Raw genomic sequence first — 26922 nt, 5'->3', positions numbered from 1 at the left:
ATGAATATACTATGATCTATTAAGGTGAAACTCGACTGTTAGGTATTTGTAACATTGCCAATCTCTCTGTAGACATCTTTGACAAGCACATGAAGTCAGATAATTTCTGGGTAGAACCACTGGGTCACAGGGAGTCAATATTTGCAACAGTTTTAACACATAATGCAAAAGAATTATTCAGAAAGTTTATCCAATTTAAATGTCCACTAGTGATAAATAACAGAGTATGTTTCAATGTACGCTTGCAATGCCGGGTATTATTATTTAAAGTTTTTTCTTTATCTAATACTAAAAATATCTCACTTATTCTAATTTGCATTTCTTTGACTACTGATGATACTGACTTCATCATATATTTGTTACCTTGTCTTTTATATTTTATGTCCACTGTCTGATTTTCTGTTGGTATGTTTGTAATTTTTCTAGTAATTTATAAGAACTGATACATATTAAAGAGAATGATAATTTTTCTGTTGCATATTCCTACCATGCAGTATTATGCTGTGTGACTTATGTATGTTTTAACCACTTTCTAAAGTACAAAGTACTCATCCAACTTATTGTTAAATGTATATTTAAAATATAGGCTTTCCTACTCTTGATCTCAGGGTCATGAGTTCAAGCCCCACACTGGGCGTGGAGCCTACTTAAATAAATAAACTTTCTTCTGTGTTTCATAAATCATCAATTAAAATAAGAAAAACAGAATCCAAAGTGGCTGGAAAATAATAACTATGTTAAGGGATAATGTCAATATTGAATCTGCTGTGCAATATGTTTCTATGTGATTTGTGAAAAGGCCAATCTTATCTTTACTTGAATAAGTGATCATATAACTGGGGTGTTCCAAGAAACCATCTCTGTAAGCTATCTTTTCCTTAAGCTTTACAAAGCTACTTTGGTAACTCAAATTCTCATAAATACCTATTATTTTTAAAATGTAGATCTTCTTTCAAAAGTAATTGCTGCCCCTCAAAAAAGTAATTGCCAGTAACACCTTAGTGAATTAATCCCTTTTATCCATAGTACAAGGAACGTTGATAATAACAAAATAATCAGTACCTAGAAATGGAACAAGGAATATAAAAGAGAAAAGTATGTGATTCAGCACACAGTGAATCATAATTTTTCAAGGTTACCCCTAGTCTTAGTGTATGCACAAATTAAATCAAAATTTCACATCATCTGACAAAATGATATTATCAATAAGCTTTTAGAGAAAGCAAAGGTCTTACAACCAGAAGTATGTTCTAAACCTACAATTCCTGACAGAACATTTCATTGTAATTGCAGGTTTCTAATAAAATCTAAATTATTTTACACAAATGACAGTGGAAGATTTTTTTTCTTGGGAAATCAAGCAGGTATAACTTACCACATCCCGAAAGACGACAGCACGAAGGCGATTAATATCGACATCCTGAAGAAGTCTATCAGGATCTTTAATAGGAGAAAGGTTACCTGGAACACTTTCTAATGGAGTCTTAAAAAAGAAAGAGAATTGTTAAAAAAGAAAATAGCATAATACAGAAACTCATATAGGAGAGTAATTTCTAGTATCTTCAGGCATTACACGAGCCACGGTCTTTACCTTCCCATCAAGAGTAATACGCATCGACAATAGCACTCTATCACAAGACACTGCTTGTGTTCTCCTCTGACTTTTTTGTCAGTTTCACTTACTCATAGTGTTCTTGTGCTTCAACACCACTGCTACCACGAAGACTTAGAAAAGTAGTAAGAATGAAGTGGAAAAGAAACTGATCTTGGACTTCAGAAGGTTTGAGCTCAAACTCTGCTGTGTAACCTTGGGCTTGTTACTAAAATTTTCTGAGCCTTACTTTCCCAATCTCTACTTAATAAATCTCTTGGAGTCACCGGGCTCATTTATCCATCATGCTTTTATAACGTGACATTACTATATTACATTGCATGAGATTTTATACATATAAATATATTATGATCTACGAAAAGCTAAAAAAAGGCAAACAAAAAAATTCAGTGTTAGCCTTAATATTAAAACTGAAAGACATTATAGATCATAACCACCAAAATCCTTTTTATAGCTGAAGATACAAACACTGACAAATTTTAAGTAATGTATCACATAGGAAACTAGTCAGAGAGCCAGGTTCCCTGAAATTCAGTCTAGTATTTTATCACTCACACAATATTTTAAGAATTGTGTGGATTAAATTAGATCATATACATAGAGTACCAAATACAATTCCTGCAAATAGAATAATGTGTTACCCCAACTAATTAAAAATAAACAGGCTTCCTTCTAAATCTTCTATACACTTCAATTATGATATTTCACTCTCAAATTAAGATGTGTGATTCCTTTGCAGCAAAGGATAATGAAAAGAACATGGCTCAGTTATTTGGTTTCCATTATAATTCCACAACTTACCAGCCATATGACCTTAGGTGAGATATTAACTTCTCTGGACCTCAGATATATCATCTAAATAATAAGCTAATAATATTTATCAAGGATGATTAAAGAAAATAACACACTGTTTACAGCAGAGATAAAAAGGACACAATTTACAGCACAGATGAAGAAGTTTACAAATACTTTAACTTAGATATATATATCATTTTACATTTTATAAAGTTTCTATATCCATAATTGAATTTGATCTTTATAAAGACATTTTTATGGGTAAAGCTAATATTATTGCTCCTTTTTACAAAGTACAGAAAGTGAGGCCCAATGAAGATGCAATGACTTATTCAAGTCTACACAGATTAGTACTGCATTAAAATTACCTATGGTTTATTTAATAAAGTCACATAAAAAAGCATAAACACAGGGAGAAAAAAACCCTCACTTGTGTTTTTGACCAAGTCCACTTTCCCCCTAATATTTCTATATCTATACTTATTAACCCTTTTTCATCGCCAAGGTTCTTGTTAAAGAGACAGTGACTAGCTCAACTAAATTACTACAAAATTCCTTCACGTTGGACTTTTCTCTCCATGTTCTGCAATCAGAGTAATAGTTGGTCTGACAGTCTTGAAAAGCTCCCTATTATCTCGTAAATTAGTTACAGACACAAGTTTAAGATCAAAGCTCTCAAAAATACTAATTTATTTATTCATTTCATGAGGATGTAGACCTGCTAGAGAAAGGAAGGGAATTAGTCTTAATTGAAAGTTTACTGTGTGTCAGGAATTAACTAAGAACTTTACTGCTTCTCGTTTAGTTCATACAATCACCTTGTAAATTAAGATTTGTATCCATTTTAAAGACTGGAAAACTGAGGCATAGGAGACTAAGGATTTTGTCTTGGGTCACAAAACTAGTTATGGGGTAGAGACAGCGTACAAACTCAGACCTGTTTGATTCTAGAGTTAGTGCTCTTTTGACAAAGTACTGCCAGTGTTATATACACATGCTCTGGAATTATAAAGATGTATAGGATATGGACATGCCCTCAAGTAACCTAAAGTCTATTATGCCTACACAAATGAGGCATTCTTGCTGATGCATTCATATTTAATTGTCTAAGCAATGGAGAACACTTTAACATAAAATATGGTCTCATTATTTTAGGAATGTTTTCTGACAGAAGTGAGAAAAGAGGTTCTATTATAGATATATTAAATACGTGGTTGTTCTGTTTGAAAGCTGCAGAAGTTTGAAGACATAGAACTATTTAAATGAGTTAAACTTCTATTTCCGATCTTCACTTATTGAGCAGAAAAAAGGTTTGTCAATATCAAACATCTAATTACAAGTGTAGCATGTGATATGAGACATACAGGGTTTTATGAAAATATCAAATAGAGGAGATTACCCTAGATTGGGGTGGCAGTAAGGGTATCTGAAAATATTTTCCCCAAAGAGTAACACTTAAGCTGAAGTCGAGAATTGAATGGATTTTAACTGAATGAAAAGTAAGGATGGACCCTTCAAGTAACGGGAACCTGTGAAAAGTCTGAAGGCAAAAAAAGAAAAAGAAAAAAGATTCTCTGATTAACTAAGTAAAGTCCATCATGTGACTATCATGGCAAAAGCGAGGGGTAAGGGGATACAAGCTGCAGTGGAGAAGTAAGCCAGGGTCAGTCATGCAGGACCATAAAAGTCATGTTAATAAAACTTTGGACGTGATGCAAAAGGTCAGTTAAACATGTGATAAAGAGCTAATTTAAAATGAGAATTACTGGTATATTCCAAAATACACTATTCATTCATTTTCTGGGTATTCAATATATGTATTTAATATTATGGGAGTATCTATCACCAAAAACATATCCATTTAAAAAGCATAATTCATATATTGAGCTCTCTGAAAATATATTTAACTACGAAAAGTAGTAATAACCAAGAGCTTCCAGAGTATGTGTACTGATATCCTTATAAAAATCCTATGAAGTAGAAATTATTAGTACCTTCATTTAATAAACAAAGAATGCAAATCTCAGAGAGGTTAAATAATCTTGGTAACACAATTATGAAGAAGAAAAGCCAGGACTGAAGAAGCCTACTCTCTGAATACCAAATCCTTGCTCTTTCATTATGCAATACCATGTTACTTTTTTCTCACATTTAAAAAACAAATTTTAAGGTATATTATATTTAACATAGAAAATGTTTAATTACCTTCGAAGCTGCTGTGGCGGTCACATTTTGAGGAGCTTCCTGAGGTTTACTGCTGCCGTGGGAAGATTTGCTCCCCCTGTCTCTCTGTCTCTGCCGACATTCTAAACAGTTTCTCACAGCAACACAACAAACTATTTAAAAACCAAAAGCATATTATTAATATAAACTCTTGACTCTGACATGTTGAAAAGAGTTGCTACCTTTTTTTTCTTTCTTTCCCCTTTCTCCATTCATTATTCCTAAAACCAACTAGATCAAATATTTTTAAAAATTATGAAATACAGTAATGAAAAGTAGATATAAAATATACGTGTAGTTAAAAAATAAAAACAACATACCCATATACTACCAATCAGCTGCAGGAACAAAATATTACTGAAGCTCCCAATATATCCCTTCCTTATTCTATCCATCGCTTAAAATTCTGAATTTCACAGATCAATAAAAATTTTTTGAAACTTAATATTCACAATTGATAAACTGTTTTGATTGACAAGACTTCTTCAGTAACATGACTACTTGGTGACTACACTGAGCACAGCTCCCCATTTCAGGAAGTGACAGAGCACCTCAGTGAGGCAGTTTCACAAGTCCCAACACCCACCTTTCTGCGTGGTGGGAAGTCTACAGCCTTGTCAATAAGCATTCCATATGTACAAGCTTTTCACTTATTCACTTATTTTAAGAAGTCATAGAGTAATGAACAGCACAGGTTCTGGAATCTGACCACCTGAATTTTACTCCTGTCTCTGCCCCTTATGAGCTGTGTGGTCTTGGGCCAGCTGCTTAAACTATGTGTGCCTCAGTTTCCTCATTGGTAAAATGAATATAAACATGGTAATAACCTCCTTACAGGACTGCTGTGAGGATTAACTGAATTAATATATTTATAAAGTGCTTAGAACAGTGGACAGCACATATTGATATATAATTGCTTCATTATGATTCACTTATAAAACTTTCCTGTAGATGACAAAAAAACAAATCAGCCAGGAAATACTGGGATGAAAATGAAATCAGCAGTACAGCTTTGAAATACATTCAGAAATAAAAGCTCAGAATAACCAAATAAATGCTGGTTTTAAGATACTGAGGTGTTTAAAAAAATTCCTCTGTGTCACAGAGTTCACTCCGTCAGCTATTGATAATTATCAATGGATATGTCCAGAGTGGCCACAGTAAATTATCCCACACCTGCTGGTTGTCAGAGAGATCTCAATGTGGTCAACCTCTCCATTAGAATGATTATGACATGATTCCACTTTAAAAAATGCAGAAGAAAAAAAAATAGATTTCATTCCATCATTCTTAAAGCAAGTTATTATTCCTAACTTGGATCAAAACAGTTTATCCCCTGAAACTACACACGTGTAGATATTTATATAATTTTAAGAATTATGATTAAAAGGAATACACAACAGAAACGTCCTTCCTTATATTTAATGCCTTACTATCTTGTGTCCTACTCACGTTCTAAGGCAAGTATAAACACACTTGCTTTCTAGTCCTTTGTCAAGTCTAGGTAGTATAAATAAATTTCCCCTTTAAGAAAGGTAGGTAGGATATGTAAGAATGGATGTAAAGAGATGGACTAAATTTACTTAGAGTTTTCAGTGCTAATTTTTCTTTGCAACACAGGATTGTAAATGAACAGTATAGGCACAGTAATGCTTATTAGTGTTAACTGCTTACTCTGAGAAACAGTGACATTGGCATAGTCAGTTTTATCCTTCGGCACTCTGTGTATAAAAACTATGTCACTGGTCTTCTGACATATTTGCGGGTCAGGACAACTATCTTCTATATTAGTTTACCAAAACAGGAGTCCTAAGTGGATTTACATTAAAATCATGTCAATGAAAAATGTTATAGTCCTATTGATTTTGAAACAATTCAAACAATTATAATCCATTAAAGATGATCAATTTCATAAAATCTCCAATGTGATAATACCACAATTTTTTAAATTTAGTAATTCTCAAGAATTACAAGGTAATCTCTATACAATATAATCATTAACTTGTATCAGCAATACTTTATGTACCACAGAGCATCAAAAAACTAATCTGTAGGCAATTATTTGACATGCACCGTTATTCTTAACAGACTTACCTAGCCTTAGGCACTGTCTCATTAAACCTCCAGAAGACATGTTTTTTTCAGCTTCAATCTCACTAAAATTTAGAGAGCTGGCAAATACAAGTACATCAACCATAGCCATCAATCGGCTGAGGAAAGTTACTGCTGTCTCAGCTGACATGCCTTGTGTCACTTCAATATTTTCCAATTCCGTCTTTAAAAAAATAGAAGGTTTAAGTCCTGTTTAAAATTTGGAAATATAATACATATACATACATGCTACAGGTAAACAGTAGCTCAGCATAGTTAGTATATTTTCTAAACAAAATAAATTATAAATTATAAACTAATTCCACATATCAAAAGAACTGCTTGTAAAATTTACCTATGAATTATCCTTGGATAAAGGAAAAGTCCATTTTTAAAACAAAGGTTAAATTTAAATGTCATCATTTGTAAAAACTATATTCCAAACTTAAGATCATTTCACAAAGATATTTAGGAATAATTACACATCTATATTTATATTACTTTGGTCTTATGGTGTTAATAAAGATATAAAATCGATACTTTCCTAAAATCTTCACCCTTGTTTATTAAAAGATATGCTTTAATTTCTCTTTAGTATAAATGCATGATGAGTAATAAAGATATATGGCACTTCCAATCACCATCAAAATGAGATGACTGTCAAATGAGAACACTGGATAATTTCTTACCCATTTCAGAATAACCTAGGCCACTAGGTATCTTATACTTACAATAAAAATCTAGGGTAAAAATAATCAAGATCATTAATTCCTCTAAAGATATTAATTTGTGACCTCTAAAACATGAGCAATAAGAAGAATCAGTAGGATTCTAGTTAGGTACAGCTATACTTTCACTAAAACATTACCTATGATAAAATAGAATTTCCTACTTTCAAAGGGAATATTGCAAAGAAGTATTTCTGGAGATGTGTAACTTCGTATTTTATAAGCAATAGCAACATTTCTAATTTTAGTTTTCATTCTGTATTATATAACATTTCAATTATTTTGGTTCATTATAACCAGGCCTCATTTTCTCAGTGTCACAAGGGGCAGAGAAAAGACGTACTTTATAAATAAAAAATACTACTGCTTAAATTTTCTGAAGACGGGCACACTAGCCATATTGATTAACCTTACTTCTTCACCAAATGATAAATTCAACTACAAGGTAAGCATATATTACAGGTACCTACCCCTATTTAATGTTCCATTTTGATATTGTTTATGCCCATCATTCTACCTAAACATATTCCTGCTCACATTAAAATGGAAATGTCAGCAGGAAACACTGATTGGAAAAAAAAAAAAAAACCCATCTCTTAAAACACTTCTTGAGCACAAGATGGGTAATAAAAATGATAGGTGACTACTGCAAGCGCTATATAACTAAATTTGATTCTAAATGGAGTATAAAACAACCCTTCTTCCTTCCATTTAAAAGCAAAATAGTGTTAAAATCATTTTCTCTAAAATGATCTTGAAAATAGACCAAAATTTGTTTTCAGTTGCTGATTTACATTATGCCAATTCAGAATCCGTGGTCTAAAGAAATAATTCTTTACTTGTATTTCTTAAATACAGAATCCTTATTTCATTGATAAACGGCATTATTTCATAGAATGAGTTAAAAATCTGTGATCAAAACACAATAGTTTATGTTAAAAAGCAAAAAAAAAAAAACAACTTTACATAAGAACTCTTTTAAATCTCAGTTAACACAAGTGTCTTATAATGGAATGGAAGATCTGGCCATTGCTTAGGTCTATCAAATATTCTAAATAAATTTCCTAAAATATTAGAATTCTAGAATATTTATAGAGGCATTCTCAAAGAAATTCATCATTTTGAATTATTCAAATTATAAAATTTATTAGTTATCACTTTATTAGTTACCATCTTATTTTCTTGTCTTTTGTGGTCTACTAGGTCTAACCTTCAAAATACGCTTTCATTTTTAAATGACTGAATTACATAGAGAACTTATTAACAGAATCATTAATCAGCCATGTAATTTGCTAAACTGTTATTTTTGGCTAAACAAAATAAAATTTTAAAATAAAAAGCATTCTTAACACAAAAAAACTAAAAAGGGAGTTCTTAATTCCATATAAAAGAAATTTATAATTTTGATGAAACGTTATATAAAAATTATATCATACATTTAACAATAAAGATCACTCACTCACATATGATTATTATTAAATCTTAAAATAATATATATCCCATCCAATTTCCTTTCATTGGAACCAATTAACATCTGATTGTAAATATGAATGAAATTTGTTTTCATTAAAATAGTTTAGTCTAAAGGTTATTGTGGCTAATAATTCATCAATGCATTGAGAAAAAAATCCTTTTAATGAATATTTTAAATATACCAAAGATATGTCTAATATTAAAGATGGTATGGAAACTCAAAATATAACCAAGTTGAAAATTTCATAAATAAGCAAAAATAAAACTTAAAACTGAAAACCTGAAAATTACTGAAGTAATACTAACCTTAGAACCCTGGACATGCATTAGACAAAACAGACAACAGATCAAAAAGTACAAGAAAAGGAAATTATTAAAATTAAATAAAAATACAATGTAAAATTGAAACACAAAATAATATATTTAAAAATTATATTTGGTTATTTTATTAGAAGCAAAGTTCTTAGAAGAGATATTCCTTTTATAAATTACATGATTAAGATAAATATCAAATATTTAGACTAATGTTTATTTTTTTATTAGAGAACTCTGCCCAAATAATAAATTATTTATATATAGTTCATATACTAGAAATTATGCATATTCTATTTTATAAAATAAATATATTTTCCTAGCAGATGACTAAGGAAGCATTTTAATAAATAAACTAATATGATGTCTCTGTAAAAGCCCTAACTCAGTATTGGTTTAGGCAGAAATGACTTACGGAAATAAACTATTTATACCAACTTTCCAGAATTTTCATTAAGGAATCATGTTATAATTTGTTTTCTAAAATATTTGGAGCCGTTCCTATAGATCAAAATCCCCAGGAGTCAAAGAATAAAATACTGTAGTGATTATAACTTAAAAACCATTCTCCCTTGCTAGAAAAGAACTTACTGATACACTAATGAGGACTGCATGTGAACTAAGCTAATTACATAAATATTACACTAAATTTCAGAGTCTTAACTAAGAATCATATTCAATATATTCCAAAGTTTGGCTAGAATCAAATTTCACACTAAAATTCATCAACTGTTCCTATTCTTTGATTTTTGACAACAAATATATGTGAGCATAAATTTCAAAAACACCATTTTCCTGGTACACTGTATAGGAGAATACACAAAAGCCTACTGAGAATACTACAGTTTGATCAGTATTATGAGACAAACAAAAGAAAAACTAGTAATTTTTCCAATTCTATTAACTCCACATTCTGATAATGGTAAGGAAATACAAACTAAATTTAAGACCTTATCATCATTTTTTCTGGATAGAAAATACTGCTCTTCTTTCATGATTATGAAACTATTAGGAAAGCCAGAAATATCAGTCACTTATTATTTTTCTTAACAGACAAAATGAAACCATACATGACACTGAATAAATTCTAAACATTCAGTGTTCTGGATGGTTGACCAAAATGATCAACCTAAAATCACAAAGCGATTATGCAATTTGTTGATCCATGTTCTTTGCTTCTCTGCATTTTTTTTTTCTACAACTCCCTGCTTTTCTCTTTACAATGTATAGAGAATAAAAGAAAGGATTCAACTGACTAGCCATAGAAACACTAGCTCTAAAAAATCATCAACAACAAAAATAAGTCCTCTTTTCAAAACCAAAGATTGGTCAAACTGAATGCTAAGTTTAAAATTTTCCCCTGGGCACTAAAGTTAAAGCCACTGGTCTAATTTATAGACTTGAAACTATTTTTGTAATTTATTTTCTATGCTACATAGGACTTTAAATAATCTAGGCAAAGCTAAAATTCCAAAAAGTCCTGCTTCTTCAATGAATATTAAGTTCCAGGTGTTCACTATTATTGTATACATATACTCTTTTTTCCTTAAAGTTTCCACTGGAATATTACTTACAAGTAACACTAATCTAAACAGTTCAACTTTTCTTACGTGAAGATACTGCAACAGCAATACACAAATGTTATCCTTAGTGGGAATTAGTATACTCATATGAAATCCCAGAGCAGAAAACAGACCACCACTATGCCAATCCCACTGGGATAGCGACAAAAAGACTATACCATGTAAATCACTTGCCATCAAAATAAATCACCCATTATAAATAAATTTGCCTCAAATATCCTATTTTAGAATTCTGAATTAGATTATTTTATAAATGGGAAAATTACTCTATTATGACACAGTTCTGAATAAACAGTTTCAAAAGGAACTAAATGAAGGAAACATCAAGAGCCTTCTCCATCTAATGAGCTTTACACTTATTACTTATCCTAATTTTCACAAATTCCCTGTTAAATAAGCATAATTAACACCTTTTCATAAATGAAGAAATTAAGAGTGAGGTCCTATCTAGTAAGTTGTAAAACCCAGATTAAAACACAGCTTTATCTTATGCCAAAGTCCATATACTTTATATTGAATCCTAACTTCAAAAAGATTGTGTCTGAATCTCACCAATGATGGGAAACAAGTTTGCTTTTGATGAAAATGAGATTTCCATACTTACCAGAGATCCATACTTATACTGAGAAATGGGAAAGACATATTCCTGAGTTGAACTTTGTATCATGATTTTTTCCAATGGAGGACTATAAAGAAAACCTAGCATTACCCTGTTTTTGAAAAGGCTATCCTTCCTTAAGTGAACTGCTTATGAATACATGTGAAAAAAAAAAAAGTTGTACATTTGTTTGGGGGTCCATTTCTGTGTTTTTGATCTGTTCACTGAACAACGTCTCTCTAAGACACTACACAGTCTTGATTACTGTGTTTAATATACAATGATTCTTTCAAAACTGTTTTAACCATCCCATGTGAATTTTTTAAAAAATAGTTTTTATAAATACAAAAAATTTTGGTGGGATTTTGAGAAGAACTGCAATACATCTAAATATCAATTTGGGGACAAGCGTTACCTTTATTATGTTGAGTCTCCAACCCATAAACATGGTATAGTCTTCATTTATTTAGATCATCTTTGATTGCTTTTACCAGTCTTTTGTAGTTTTTGGAATAAAAATATCGTATATTTATTGTTATATTTACAACTAAGTATTTCATATTGAATGATTACATATGGTACAGTATTTTTAATTTCTGTGTCCACATGTTCATTGCTAGTAGAAATAAATACAACTAATGTTGTTGTTCACCTTGGTAAAATAGAAAAAGAATACTTAGCATTCTACTTACCCTCACAAAATTAAATATAATATCAACATTAGACATGTCAAACGCTAAAAAAAATTAGTATGGCTGAATGTGAAAAGTTATATATCTTCTAATAGAATATAATACCACAACGCCCAATGAAATTGTTCTAAAAATTAAACTAAATATTCAGTAAGTCAAATTCAAGTTCTTGTTTAACAGGAAATAATGAGTTTATCTTAAGCTCTAATTATTGAATTTTCAATGGTCAGTAATAAATAAGAGCTTTCATACTAAAATATTATACTATGACATTTGTATTTTATGTGAGGAGTATATGCTCTAAGTCAGTGGTCAGTAAATTATGACCCCTAAGTCAATCTGCCCCACTGCCTATTTTTATAAATTAAGTTTTATTGAGACAAACCTACACATTCCTTTATGTAACTGTCTACGGTTACTTTTGCACAATAATAACAGAGTTGAGTAGTTGAGACAGATACCATACAGCCCACAAAACTGAAAATATTTATCATCTGACCCATACAGAAAAAGTTTGCCAGTCACAGCAATTATTATTCATATTTAAAAATTATTTAAAAATAGTAAAATTATATTAAATTAAATATTAATTTAATTAAATATTAAAAATTATTTAAATATTTAATAATATTTTTATTATATTATTTTAGTCATGATACAGTACATCTCTAGTTTTTGATGTAAAGTTCCATGATTCATTACTTGCGTTTAACACCCAGTGCACCATGCAATACGTGCCCTCCTTAATAGCCNTCATTACTTGCGTTTAACACCCAGTGCACCATGCAATATGTGCCCTCCTTAATAGCCATCACCAGCCTATCACATCCCCCCCCCCATGCCTGAAGCCCTCAGTTTGTTTCCCAGAGTCCATAGTCTCTCATGGTTCATTCCCCCTTCTGTTCTGCTTCCCTTTCTTCTCCTACCCATCTAATATTTTTAAAACTACACAAACCTAAACAAAATCATGAGATCACTCAAACATCAGTATCAAATGTTTCTCTCTTCAGGTATCTAGGATTGAAATTATAATTGCATCTACATGACAATGTTTCCTTTTGCTAATCTGTATACTGTCAATGTTCTCTTTTTCACTTTTGGATTTTTACATGTTAAATCTAAGCCAAAAAGCTCTTTATATATTCAGTTCTAATTTTCTTATTTATTTAATCTTCTCTTTCTCAATATTTCCCTCTACTACATTATAATTTTTAGCAGGAATATTACACAATCAAGTAAGAGAAAACAACACTCAGCAGTCAGCACCAATCATGGTTCTACTAGTATAAAGTGGCACAAAAGGTTCTGGCTGTTTCTTTTAAAGAAGCAATTTATTCAAAGAACATAATCAGCTGTTGTAAAACCAGGCATAGTTACAATCAGTTAATGAACCAAAATGACAGAAATATAGAGAAATAGACCATGAAAAAAAAATTTCTACAACTGAATGAATTCCTAAGTCTGTTAAGAATATTCCAGGCAAGAGTGCCTGCGTAGCTCAGTCGGTTAAGTGTCTGCCTTCAGCTCAGGTCATGATCCCAGGGTTCTGGGATAGAGCCCCCCAGCGGGCTCCCTGCTCAGTGGGGAGTCTGCTTCTCCTCTCCCTCTGCTTGCCACGCCCACTGCTTGTGTTCTCTCTCTAATAAAAAAATAAAATCTTAAAAAAAAAAGAATTTTCTAAGTAATAAGTAACTTCAAATTGCAAAATATAGTGGTCCAAACTGTAAAGGTAATAATTTTGGAAGTTAAACCTCAAAATGTCAATATCTTTATTATATATTGAAATAGCATGTAAATCATAACATTTATGGACAATTTAGTAATTTCATATTTTCTCTATCTTGATGGAGATCTTTTAGCTTTAAAATTTGGAAGACTATTTAGTAATATGAATATTTCAAGCCTATACAAATTTTAATACCCACTACTAATTTTATATAGAAGTCATTTTCAGTTCTGCATAAAATTTTAAAACTATATTATAAAATGAATTTCAATATATTCTTTAAAAATTTATTGATGGCAAATGATTATTTAGAAAACATTACAAAATTTTATATGATGAAGAAAGATGTCAGGAAAAAGTATTGATTTTTTCAGTTTTTAATGTATAGAAGGGAAAAATCCCTTCCTGTTTCAATATTAGAACGCATTTTGAAAATCATACACAACTCCGGATTTACCTAAATTTGGTGTAAATCACCAGGAGAAATCTGAGATTGAAGAGAAGGGATGGTAGGTACAATAACCTCACAAAGTATCTACATTCTTCATATGCCATCAACTATTTTTCTTCTTGACTCCATTTCCTTGCTTAGCTGAAAATTTCATTAAGGCCCTAATAATGATGATCTGTTTGCTGCTCTTCCTCTTGAACTAGCCTGTTTGCCTTTGTCAACTTCTTGAATCAACTCATGGATGAAATCAAAATGTATGTGTCTGTGAGGGGGGAAAGATGTTGGGCATACAATCTTTTGCTGCTAATATTTAAGTTTCAGTGATACTTGGGGGTGATGGCACTGAAAAAACCATAGCGAGAAAGGAATCATGTAAGAAAAGCTGGTTAATAATGAAATAAAGGCAGAGATTAATTTGGAAACACTGCTGCATCAAGTAAGACATCTTAACAGAAGAGCAGGTTTCTCTGTGGAGAGAGCATACTTTTTGGGCTCATGGACCAGTTTCTAATATGGTGGCAGGAACACAGTCAATACGAGAAGTAGAGTTCTACATTCTTTCCTATCTGAGCAAGCAACTATGGAGTTTTTTCTTTTAATATAAATCAGATTGTTTTTTAAACTACAACTAAAATACAAAGTTAACATTGACCTGTTACATTTTAAACATACATAATTAACATTAAATGCCTTTTAAACTTATTAATATATTTCAATGTTCTATCTAGAAAGGCAGCTATATTTTTTAAAATAAATGTTGAAGTAGATTAAGGCAGATGCAAATGCTATTACAGTCCATATGTCTATAAAAAGTTTTTTGACTTTTTTAAGGATTACAAAATTGTTCAGACAGCATAAAAATGGTATGTTATTTTTATTTTTTCTACCTGAGGTGCCTAAGTTTTAAATAAGAATTCATTAATTTGGTTCCCTTTCTGAAGCAAATTGCTGGATTCAAGATTAAATCTCAGAGAACAGGAATGTAAAAGTCCCATATATAGTTGAAAATAATATTAAGTTTAGAAATAATATTTCAAGAAATTCACATGAGGTTTTGCACATCTAATGATTTTTTTCTAAATTTAGATTTATGACTTACACAATAACCATGTGCTTGTATTTAGAATTTCAAGAGTAACAGAATAAAAATTTTAAGTTTACCACACTATGTATTTGAAGAAATAGGCAATATGTAGAAAATAAAGTTAAGTCATTTATAGTTTTGGCTCTTCCTCAAAAGTATTCATTATGTCACCAGAAAAATATTTTCATAAACACACATAGCTGAAACCCAACACTGACAAAAAGAAACGGGGAGAAGCTGCCTTAGGTGAACATGTCTCGTTAAAATCTGTTTACAGCAGAGAATACTGCTGACAGGCTCTAGTCAGGTAATTACAAAACACACCACTAGATGGAAGCAAAGTACTTACAGTTGGTGATGTAGCAGCAGAGAGCAAAGGTAAAATTCCTCCACAAGCAATAATGATGTTGTCTACCATTTGGGAAATGAGGTGAATTGTGTTATGTACAAAAATAATATTTTCATTGCTATTGACAAAATCCATTACAGACTTTGTGGAATGGCTAAAAGAGCAGAAAAACAAAACACAAATGAACATTTTCTTACCTTAAGAAGCTAACTTTGTAACATTTATAAAGTAAAAAATACTGAAGAGTTAGGCAAATTTAAAATGGAATTATTAGAAAAGAAAACAATTTACAATTGAGAAATCGTATCACCAAAAACTAAAAATTCATCCCTACAGGGTTTCTTTGTATCCAAATGTATTAACTCATTACTGGGTTTCAGCTTTGAAAATACAGTGCATTAACTAGATTCAAAGACAAATTGTTAGGTCAATGAATTTAGTTAAAGTTTACTTTCACAAAAGCTGGTTATTTTGTGTTGAAATCAGTTTTTGTTATTTACCATCCTCAGGTAATCTGGAACAACTGGATAGTTAACTCCAAATTTACCTTTCAGTCAGTTTCTATTCATCACTAGACTGCGGCCCCACCTGGGACCAGCCATGCTGAAAATGTGTACTGCTAGTCACAGAAGTGACATGATAGGGAAATATAAATAAATCAGTAAAAATTCAAGGACTTATTGAATAAAAAGAGGAAAAAGACCTTAAAGGTCAGCAGTGCAGCTTTTCCATACAAAACATGCAATTTAGATACTCAGAAAAATAGACTGCTTTAGTTGATGTCTGTCAAGTATATGAACTATCTTCTAATGGGAAAAAAAGAGATTATTCCATGATCAATTGTTCTTTTTCATGCAATTTTAATTTTTCAAATTTGGTCTGTTTTTCAATTTTGAAGTTTCACTTTTTCCCCAACATCCCACAAACTGCTGTAGACATGAAATGGTGTCCAAATGTCAAAGAGCTCGTCAAGGAAAGCTGCCAGTTGGTTTCCGTACTGATGCAGGTGCAATTTTATGAAAAACTGAAACAAAAACTCATCATCCTATTTGTATAGGAATTCAATGGTATCTGGTATGCAGTGGCTACTCCAATGTTGGAAACAGGGCAAAGTGCTATAGGACTTAAACATTGTTTGTGACAGATCCAGTCAAGAAGACAGTGAAACCAGCTGAGGCGTCATTCACTCCAAGGACTCAGCATTAGTTCACGAAGAGGAGTGTGGCCACTTTCTTTTCTCTGTGTGTGAAATTAAGTAATGTTCATGATATTTACAATAAGAAAAGGACCTTCCGTTGCTCATGATGTATCTTACTGATAGCAAAAAGTATTAGTCATGCTTCTTTTCATATCACATGACGGTGGTAAGACAAGAGAACATGCTTGTCTAACACTGTTTCATTAAAGATAAATTCTCTGAAGACAAAGCATCAGCAAACTGAATGGAAGGTTAGATATTGGTTCATCTTCTCTAGTGTAGCTGATATTCAATCCTCACATGATCAATTTTAAGTCAATGATTCTCACTCTTTACAATTGTAAACTATCATCTATGACATCTTAGATGTCAAGATGTTTGCACAATCCTAAAAGTAAGTGCTAACTTTTAAAAATTGAATTAGGAGCACCTGGGTGGCTCAGTCAGGTAAACATATGCCTTCACTCAGCTCAGGTTATGATCTCAGGGTCTTGGGATGGAGCCCTGCATCAGGCTCTCTGCTCAGCGGAACTTGTGCATGTGCTCTCTCTCTCTTAAATAAATAAAAATAAAATCTTTAAAAAGATTAAATTAAGTAAAATTCTGTTTGGGGAATTTTATGAGAGCTCATGAAAGAGAACAGAGACACATGTATCTGTGTATATGTTATGTTTCCATCCTAAGTTAAAGGAAGGAAAGTTGAGTATCTCTCATTTGGGGACTACTAATATTGTAATCGATAAGTTACACTATATATCTGCATTTATAGTCATGTTAACAGTAATGTATTTCATTGTATTCCAGTTTCCTTATTTAGTATCCCCAGGTAATTTAGTGTATAACAACACTAGTAATGGAAAGACCATTGTTTCTATCACATGTAATAGACTAAGGACAAACTGATCAAATAAAATTAGAAGTAAAAACTTTCTATGGCAGACATTGACGGTTTTCCATAAAAGTTATTCCTTCTTCCCTGCTAACACAATCTAGATTTTGTTCTGCTGTTGAGCTAGATCAGGCATAGGAAAGGTTGGCTTTATTCCGGCTATTAGGTTATTAACCAGTATTGTTATATATAGGTCAGTCATTATAATCCTATTCCCCTTTGCTGGTGATTGACTACTGGCACATGAGAGGTAAGGGGGAGATTTTTTGAGGGGGTTCTTTTAGAAAAGAAGAAAGGGGGAGGAGAGTAAGCAGTGGGAAAGGGAAAAAAAATAGAGGAGGAGGAGTAGAAACAGAGGAGGAGAAGGAGAAGAAAAAAGAGGAAAGAGAGGAGGAGGTGGGAGAGGGAAAAAGGAAGAGAAGGAATGAAGAAGGGGATGAAGGAGGAAGAAGAGTCCCTGCCTTCTACTTTGGGCAAGTTTCCTATGTTGAACTGGTGCTGGGAGCTGAATCAGCCACCTTGAATCTCAGGAGGAAAATTAAGAGAAGCAAAGAAGCCTCCTTCAGTCCAGAGAAGACCATGCCAGTGACTGTTTAAGTCAATGACAGTGGGGAACTCTGTTACAGCCATCAACTCCCTAATTTAGGTGCATGTATATATAAATGACGTACTCTCTTAACTGCTTAATTTGTTGCATATTTGCTATTAGAAAATTAACTGAAAGTGAGGCAAGGTAATGATTTAATTTATGCAGACTTTGTTTTCCTTAAGTGATGATTTAATTTATGTAGACTGTTTTCTTTAAGTGATTATATGTGAACTGATACTAACTACTTTAGGTAAAGGCTCTAAAAATAGATGCCATAAGGTGATTTTAAATTTTATTTTAACACTATATGTTACAATTTTATTACCAAGAATATATTTAGTATATGGTATTAATTTTAACAGAAAAAGAATAAAAAGGTGGGAACAGCTTTGAACCAAAACTGAACCTTTTTATTGTTGTTGTTTAATCTCTTTAATATATAGAATAGGCAATACTAGATTTCAAAATTTTGCTTATAAATTATTGGATACCTTTTAAATTAAGCCCTAGACCTTATAACCTTTGTGAAAATATTCACGTTTCTATATAAAATTTCAATGTTGGGTTATTTTTAATAAGTTCAATTTGTGAGATTATGCAATAATATAATCCCCTTATGGATCAACTGATGTCACTAGTTTAAAATATTTGTTTTCTTAAGTGAAAGTTGCCTTATTTAAGAAAAGAAATATTTCTACCTCCTCCAAACATGTACATCTGTTTCTAATGCAAACAGTAAATCGGTGAGAAGTCGCTGGTGCATTGGAGACCATTTAAATTCAGGAATACGGAACATTGTTGTGCGTGGGCCGGGGCTGAACTGACGCCGCTGTTCCTCAGTCATCGGCATTCCCCGAAATCCTAAGTCAACGCGGAGATCTCTGTCTTGCTGTGCAACAGACCGACCCTGAACAGCCTAGAGAAAGAAAAGGTGAACTTTTATAGACTGCAAAAGAAATAGCTCATTTCAACAAGAAAACAGCAAGTAGAGTCAAGTGAGTGAGTGATTAAGGCTTCTGCATATGACTTTGGTAGGTTAATATATTTTATACGTACTATCCATCTGGTGATTCCCTGGACAGGAACCTTTTTGAGCTGAAGTGGCTACTGTTATTACCTTTATTTTGCTGGTTCAAAAACTAGGCAAGGTAATCAAATACCTCAGGTCTAACACCAAACTTCACATTGAAAACCAAGTCCTCTTGACTCCTGTTTATGGAGTCTTCATTAGACCGCATTTCTTCCTTAGGAGAGTGAGCATTAAATTCAAATTGAAGTATCCTGGATATATGTCATCAACTAACTATAACTGGAAACACAAGATTAAAAAATATTACTTGAACAGATTCAAGTTAACTCAGAAGTCTAATTCACTCACAATATTTCAATTTAGAAAAACAGTACACTTATTTGATAAGTTAGAAAAGGAGAAAATGCCTACAAACTCAAAGTGAAAACCAGGCAAACCCAGTGATTATCAATGTTCAATAAACAATGCACCATGCTTTCCTTTCTTTTAAGTCTTTACCTAATTCAGTATCTCCACTCCCTTCCAGTAATCACTGCGGTACAACTGCCACAAAAAATAGAAACTGGCAATTAATAGAGAAAAAATAAACATACCTTTCTCACGCACAGAAGATATTTTTTGTTTGTGTCTTTATTTTCCAAACACAGAATATATTATTAGTATTGTTATTAGAGTACAAAGACACCAGAAAGGTATGGTTTACTCTTTATAATTCTAATGGAAACATGCTAATTTTATCTTTGAGGACATTAAAAGCTGAGTGGAAAACCCGGAAAAAAACCGAAAAATGGGGGCGCCTGGGTGGCACAGCGGTTAAGCGTCTGCCTTCGGCTCAGGGCGTGATCCCGGCATTATGGGATCGAGCCCCACATCAGGCTCCTCCACTATGAGCCTGCTTCTTCCTCTCCCACTCCCCCTGCTTGTGTTCCCTCTCTCGCTGGCTGTCTCTATCTCCGTCAAATAAATAAAATCTTTAAAAAAAAAAAAAAACGAAAAACAAATCATTAAGGGCAAAATTATTTTTCAACTCTTAACCATAAGGTAATTTAGCCTAGAAAATCAGGAAGTAGTCTTAAAACTCAAAAGGTCCACAGTTAAAATTCCTATCAGAAAACATCATCTATTTTTAACTTTATTCTGGTGAGCCCAGAACTGCAGCACTAACGTGTCCTCACTGCCAGGCCTAAGAGTCTTTAATTTTCTCATAACAGATTCCTATCCATGTGGTTGTAAAGAAAATGCTCACTGCTAACAATTGCAAATTTTCTCAGCCATATTACCTACCTCACGGGGTGGTTGTGAGGATTAAATCTGAAAACATATAGCACAGTGCCTGGAACATAGTAGGCACTTGATAAATAACAGTTCCCTTTTCCCTTCCCCTTCATTTCATTTATCAGTTCAATCTGGGCTCCAAGTCCTCTTTTCTATAATCCACAGAACAAGGTTGGGCCTGAAGCTTAAAAGGTTAAAATTAATCAAGTATTCAGAATGAAGATCGTGAGTACAAAATGTGTAAATTTAGTCACAGAGTCGTAAGTTATTAGGATGGGGGAGCCCTTAAAAGTCATATTTTAATCAAGTACAACCTCTTGCACTGTATAAGGAAATTCAGGCCCAGAGAGGTTCAGCAAAGTTACACAGACAAAACGTGGCAGAGCTGGAAATACAATGCAGGTATTTTTAAAGTCTCTTATGTATATACTACCACACTATTGATTCCATAAATTACTATAATACCATAATTAAGTATAAACATGGTGTAGCTGGTGAGAAATGACTCATTGCTGTAGTGCTAACAACTCGTTATCTGTTTGATGCATTTTTAAAACTCATGTAGGATAACTCACTTGAGTTGTAGCAGTGGTCTGGATTTTTCGAATTTCCTTTCCTGATTCTTTGCCATCGTCAGATCTCTCAGTGTCTGATATTATACTTCCTGCATCAATATTTGGTACAATTTTGCTACCAGATGACTCAGTTTCCAGAGTTGTAGCCGTCATTTCAGCATACTCTAACCCTTTAGAGGATGACGCTAAGTCTCTTTCAGAAATACTGCTCATTCCATCTGAAGTTGTATGGATTTTGAACTCTTTTTCTTCTATTATACTTGATGCACAACTCAAGTCTACACTACCAGTCATGTGAGCAAGCAATCCAAGATCATCACTAACACCAAGATGTACTTGTGTGTCCTGGATATTTGGAATAATGTGATTGCTAGAAAGTTCAGGAAGAAGTTTCTCCTCCTGTTTGGGTATTTTATCAAAGAGAAATGACGTAGTAGTATTAGGAAGTTCATCTTTCTCATCTGCTAATGTTATCAATGGACCATTATCCTTTTCTTCATTTTTTTTAATGATACCAACACTTCCATGTACATTGTTCTGGAGTTTCTCAACAGCAGCACTATATACATTATCCAACAAAGATTCAACCTCCACAAGGGCACCATTCTCTCCACCTACTAAAGTTTCCGGTGATAAATCCATATCGTCAAGCTTCACTTCTGTTGCTTCTACTTTCTCTGCTTTTATGTCAACTAAAAGATCATGCACTTCCACATGTACACCGCTTCCCGGTCTATCTGAATTTCCAAGAATATCATCTGACACTTTTGTTGACATGAGCAAGTCTCTAGTATCTGTGCTGACGGGGTAATCTGTCTCACTTTCTGGACTCTGGCTTTGGGAAAGATCTTCTATCTCTCGAATTTCCATTCCACCTTTTGCTCCTGTAGTCTGTGATGAAAGACCAGAGATGGTGCTCACATTCCCTTTTTTTCCCTTTTTAATGTTTTCCTCCTCTTGTCTCTGATATTCTTCATACATTTTGGCTAGGTATTCCTTATGTGCTTCATAAGTGACCTTAGGAGTAAGTAAAGAAAACATTATGGCATTTTATATACACACCAAAAAGGAAAAAAAAAAACCACAAAGTTATGGTAATAGCAAAAATGGTGTCAAATATTTTAAGATTTCAAATGTAGAACATATTAATCTAAGATAAGTTCCATTAAGTAATTGGAAATAATCATCAAAAATAGATATGATTTATTATATGACTTGTAAACTACCAATAATAAAGTTTTAAGTATAGTGATCTTTTCTTTTAGATTAAGTATTTCATTGTTACTCTAAACTAATATGCCAGTTGAATTCCTACATATTTGAGTTCAGCTAAAACAGAAAATTGGCTAATAATATCCTGGAATCAAGGATCGAGCTCCTAGACAGGCTCCCTGATCAGCAGGGAGTCTGCTTTTCCCTCTCCCTCTGCCCCTCCCCCTGCTCATGCTCGCTCTCTCTCTCACTCTCTCTCAAATAAATTTAAAAATTGAAAATAATAAAGTTCAAAATATTTCCTTATAGGTACATATTATATTGACTTAAATGATAACAGGACTTTAGGTTGAGAGGGATCTTCCTTTGGAGACTATCTTTACTTTACAAAAACCCCTTTACTTTACAGAAGAGGAAATCAAGTCCCAGAAGTGGGGGCTGACAAACTATGGCCCATGAACCAAATATGCTTACCACCTGTTTCAGTAAGTAAAGTTTTATGAGAACACAGCCATATTCGCTTTTTTACATACTGCCTATGGCTATTTTCACACTATATGGCAGAGTTAAATAGTTGCTTCAGAGGCCGTACAGCTCCCCAAAACTAAGTTTACTATCTGTACATTAAAAAAAAAATTTTTTTCTAATCCCTGTACAAAAGGACTAAATGAATTTCCTAAAGTCACAAAACTGAATTGTGGCATAGACTGGAGTAAAAGCCAAACTTCTGAGCCCCCGTGCTTTTTCTACGACACCACATAATTAGAAATCTTACAGAATCTAATGTGCATATAACTTAATTTTAACCTACTACTCTCTCTTACCAAGATCAGATAACATTTAAAATTTAGATATACAGATTCTTAGAATTAAAAAGAAAATGCAACTAAAAATGCCATTAAACTTAAAAATTTAATTATGATTCACTTGGAAATAAAGGAAATTTCTGACAACTTTTTAAAAGTCTTAAAACGTATATTTTAGAGTGTATTTCATGAAATACTCTTTTAAAAACCAATAGGTATGTTTTAGGTAAAAGAGCTAGTGACTCATACTCAATCTATAAAAAATATGTGGGGTCTAAAATTCCTAAATCATAAACCTGGGGTTTCAATTAAATGATCTATAAAAGATTTCATGCTCTAACAGTTTATGAACAGAGAGAAAATAAAATCAAAAACAAAAAAGAGAAAGGTGAGATAAAGGAATAGGCCATAATGCAAAATGCCCACAAGGTGGCAGCAGATGAGTGTTTACAGCCATTCAATCCACAGCTGAAACACAGATGAGAGAAAATACTAAATCTCGTTACCTTGGAATGGGCTATTGAGAGCGTATCCACCCAGACTCTCCATCCTCCCCATTCATATTTTATTGCATGATACAACAGAATCCGGAAGATATTGTAGACCATCTCAGTAATCTTCTGTTCCTCAGAATTTTTAGGATTGATATAGCCAAGAGAAAACATCCAATCCTGCCACACTGAACACTGCAATAAGCATCTAGTGGGAAAAAAACTCATTAAAAATACCTAGTTTATATTAGAATTTACTACTTTGAAATTTAGATAATGAGTGAAAATATGATCTGACCTATATAAAGCAAGGTGCACACTCATTCTGCACATTCTAAATTCCATACCTGGAATGATTTCCTCCCATTTTTCTACCTGGAAAAATCCAAATTATCATTTCAAATTTTTTTCCTAACTCTCCCAGTCAGATTTAACTACTGTTTCTCTACTCCTTCATCACATGTACCACTCAACAACGCACTTAATTCATTACATATTAATCACTGTTTTATTGTTCTCTTCCCCACTAAACTGTACCAAGACTATATACTAAGACAACCTGTGCAGCACAGTGCTTTATATACCAGAAACTCAATAAATACTTGTGAAATTAAAGACTCAGGAAGCAACCATAGCCTTAGATTATACCCCATGTCTTAGGTAACCAGCTCAAAAATGCATGACAACAATCAGTTAAAACTGATTGACAAAAGCTGAGAGAAGCACAGACGGACATAAGCAAATCCAACATGATTACAATAGATGGGCATCACCAAAAGGAACGGTGAATTTTAAATAAGGGTTTGTGAATATGTATATTCACAGATACAATTAAAATATAATACCCACATAATCAAATAAAAACATAAAAATACATACAAATATAACAAATACAGATTATATGAAAGAAACATAAAATGCCTTTTCTGATAATTACAATTATTTAGCAATACGGGAAAGATCTGGAAAAATGTTTTGAAAGAGACCGAAGATAAAGGAGAGAAAATAATTATGGAATAAAGTTTTGTTATGGTATTGAAACTGCTTACCTTCTATTTTCACGGCTGTTACTGAAAAGTTTTATCATGTCAGATAAAAATAAACGACGAACTTCCATCAGTTCTCCACTTGGTGTAGAATTTTTTAACAGAGTTGCCACTACCTTAAGAATCACTGTAAATGAACAAAAAAAAAAAAAAAAAGAGAGGTCAAGATTTATAACTGCATCATATCTTCCACTCAAAGTTTTACTCATTTCCACACTGCCTTATGGTAGGTGAGTTATAAGTATCGTGAACAATGGTAATCATCATAATGATTAAGGCGGTTATGAAAAGTTTTGATGTAGTTTTCCATGTTACCATGTTACTACTACATTACAATAAAAAACTGCTGTTCAGCTATTATCAAAAAATAAGAAATAACACGTGTTGGTGAGGATGTGGAGAAAAGGGAACTCTCATGCACTGTTGGTGAGAATGTAACTTGGTGTAGCCACTGTGGAAAACAGTATGAAGGGTCCTCAAAAAAATTAAAAATAGAATTATCATCATGATCCAATAATTCCACTACTGGGTACTGACCCAAAGAAAATGAAAACACTAATTCTAAAAGACATATGCACCTCTATGTTCACTGCAACATTATTTATAATAGCCAGGATATGGAACCAACCTAAGTGTCCATTGGCAGATAAAGAAGATGTGGTGTATATATACAATAGAATATTACTCAGTCATAAAAAAGAATATGATCTTGCCTTTTGCAACAACATGGATGGACCTAGAGGGTACTATGCGAAGTGAAAAAAGTCAAATAGCATATGATTGCACTTATATGTGGAATCTAAAAAACAAACCAAACGAACAGAAATGGACTCATAAATACAGAGAACAAACTGGTGGTTGTCAGATGAGAGGGGAGTAGGGAGATGAGCAAATAAGATAGGTGAAGGGAATTAAGAGCTGCATACTTCCAGTTACAAAATAAATAAGTCACAGGGATAAAAAGTAAATCATAGGGAATATAAAAAAAAATTGCTGTTTGCTCACTTGGATTCTGAATTTTCACTGTAGAATCTGGCTCTGGATGTGGTTTGTGTACAACTTGAGTACATACTTGCTCTGTCAAGATCTGAAAGATGAAGAATTTGAATTTCATTCAGAAAATAATTTAAATCATAATTTCAAAATATACAAAGAATCTGCAAAAAAATGTCAATTCTGTCAAAATCAAATGAAATACTCTTCTAAAGGATCTTCCAGTCATTCTATATACTTCTAAACTCTTTAACTCTTTAGTTTCCAAATGCTGTTTATTATGGATAAAGACAAAAAAGAACCATTATCTATAATAGGAAGGATTAATTAGGAAATCCAAAAACTTATTCTGTTTGAAATACCTTCACAATGTACATCCTTAATATACTTACATTATGAATTGTAAACATTTGATCTTTATGTCATCATTAATAAAAAAAAAAGAAAAGAAGTAAATAAAAAAAATAATGTCTGAGACTGGATCCTAACTTCAAAATAAAGTGTGATAAGGGAAAAATCTTTATTAAAATTGTGACTCATTGTCATTTACCTTTGAAGTTTTCTTTAAATTTCTTCCAGTAACAAAAATGACAAAAAGTTGACCAAGTGAAAAACAGAATTCTAAAACATTTTCTAACTTTTCCACTAAAATGCCAGCTCTATGAGTGCTGGATCCTTATACATCTTTTTTACTGTTATATTCCTAGCAATCAACACAGTGATTGACACAGTGCCAGTACTCAAACATTTGTGAAATTTAAGAATGGATAACTGAATTATATATAAATATTCGATACGTGACTGGTTCACTGTGGATACCTCTATTCTTGCGTATACAAAAAATCCAATGAGACTTTATTTAATAAAGATGTAATTTTATATTAGCGATTTAATTTCCTGTTTAACTTAATATACTAAGTTCTGAATGAAACTTTTAGTTTAACCTAAGGTAAGATACAAAATCTATGGATAAACCATAAAAGTTAGTTGAGAGCCTAGTTGTACACAGCTATTCTGTAAAAGTTGGGGATGGAGAAAATAAATTAATCATGAGCCAGAGATGACCCCATCTGATTAGAAAAAGACCATGACATCCAGCAG

General features: G+C 32.4%; 1 protein-coding gene across 6 annotated transcripts in view; it reads right to left on the bottom strand.

Moving 5' to 3' along the window:
- The window catches only part of NBEA (neurobeachin), a 651237-nt gene that overhangs the window by 440242 nt on the left and 184073 nt on the right, over positions 1 to 26922 (bottom strand). For 4 of the 6 annotated variants that reach the window (XM_034665060.1, XM_034665062.1, XM_034665064.1 and 1 more), the window contains 10 exons: positions 25834 to 25915; positions 24832 to 24955; positions 23798 to 23990; positions 21274 to 22290; positions 19092 to 19309; positions 15718 to 15871; positions 9229 to 9237; positions 6725 to 6905; positions 4613 to 4743; positions 1376 to 1483 (listed from right to left, as the gene is read on the bottom strand). In XM_034665060.1, the coding sequence (XP_034520951.1) occupies positions 1376 to 1483; positions 4613 to 4743; positions 6725 to 6905; positions 9229 to 9237; positions 15718 to 15871; positions 19092 to 19309; positions 21274 to 22290; positions 23798 to 23990; positions 24832 to 24955; positions 25834 to 25915 (2217 nt within the window). The remainder of the gene's footprint in view (positions 1 to 1375; positions 1484 to 4612; positions 4744 to 6724; positions 6906 to 9228; positions 9238 to 15717; positions 15872 to 19091; positions 19310 to 21273; positions 22291 to 23797; positions 23991 to 24831; positions 24956 to 25833; positions 25916 to 26922) is intronic. The other 2 variants (XM_034665061.1, XM_034665066.1) reach the window with 1 other exon arrangement.

The sequence above is a fragment of the Ailuropoda melanoleuca genome, chromosome 7 (assembly GCF_002007445.2).
Source record: "Ailuropoda melanoleuca isolate Jingjing chromosome 7, ASM200744v2, whole genome shotgun sequence".
NCBI lineage: Eukaryota > Metazoa > Chordata > Mammalia > Carnivora > Ursidae > Ailuropoda > Ailuropoda melanoleuca.
Note: the sequence above shows the minus strand (reverse complement) of the source record. Positions and strands in the feature narration are given on the sequence as shown.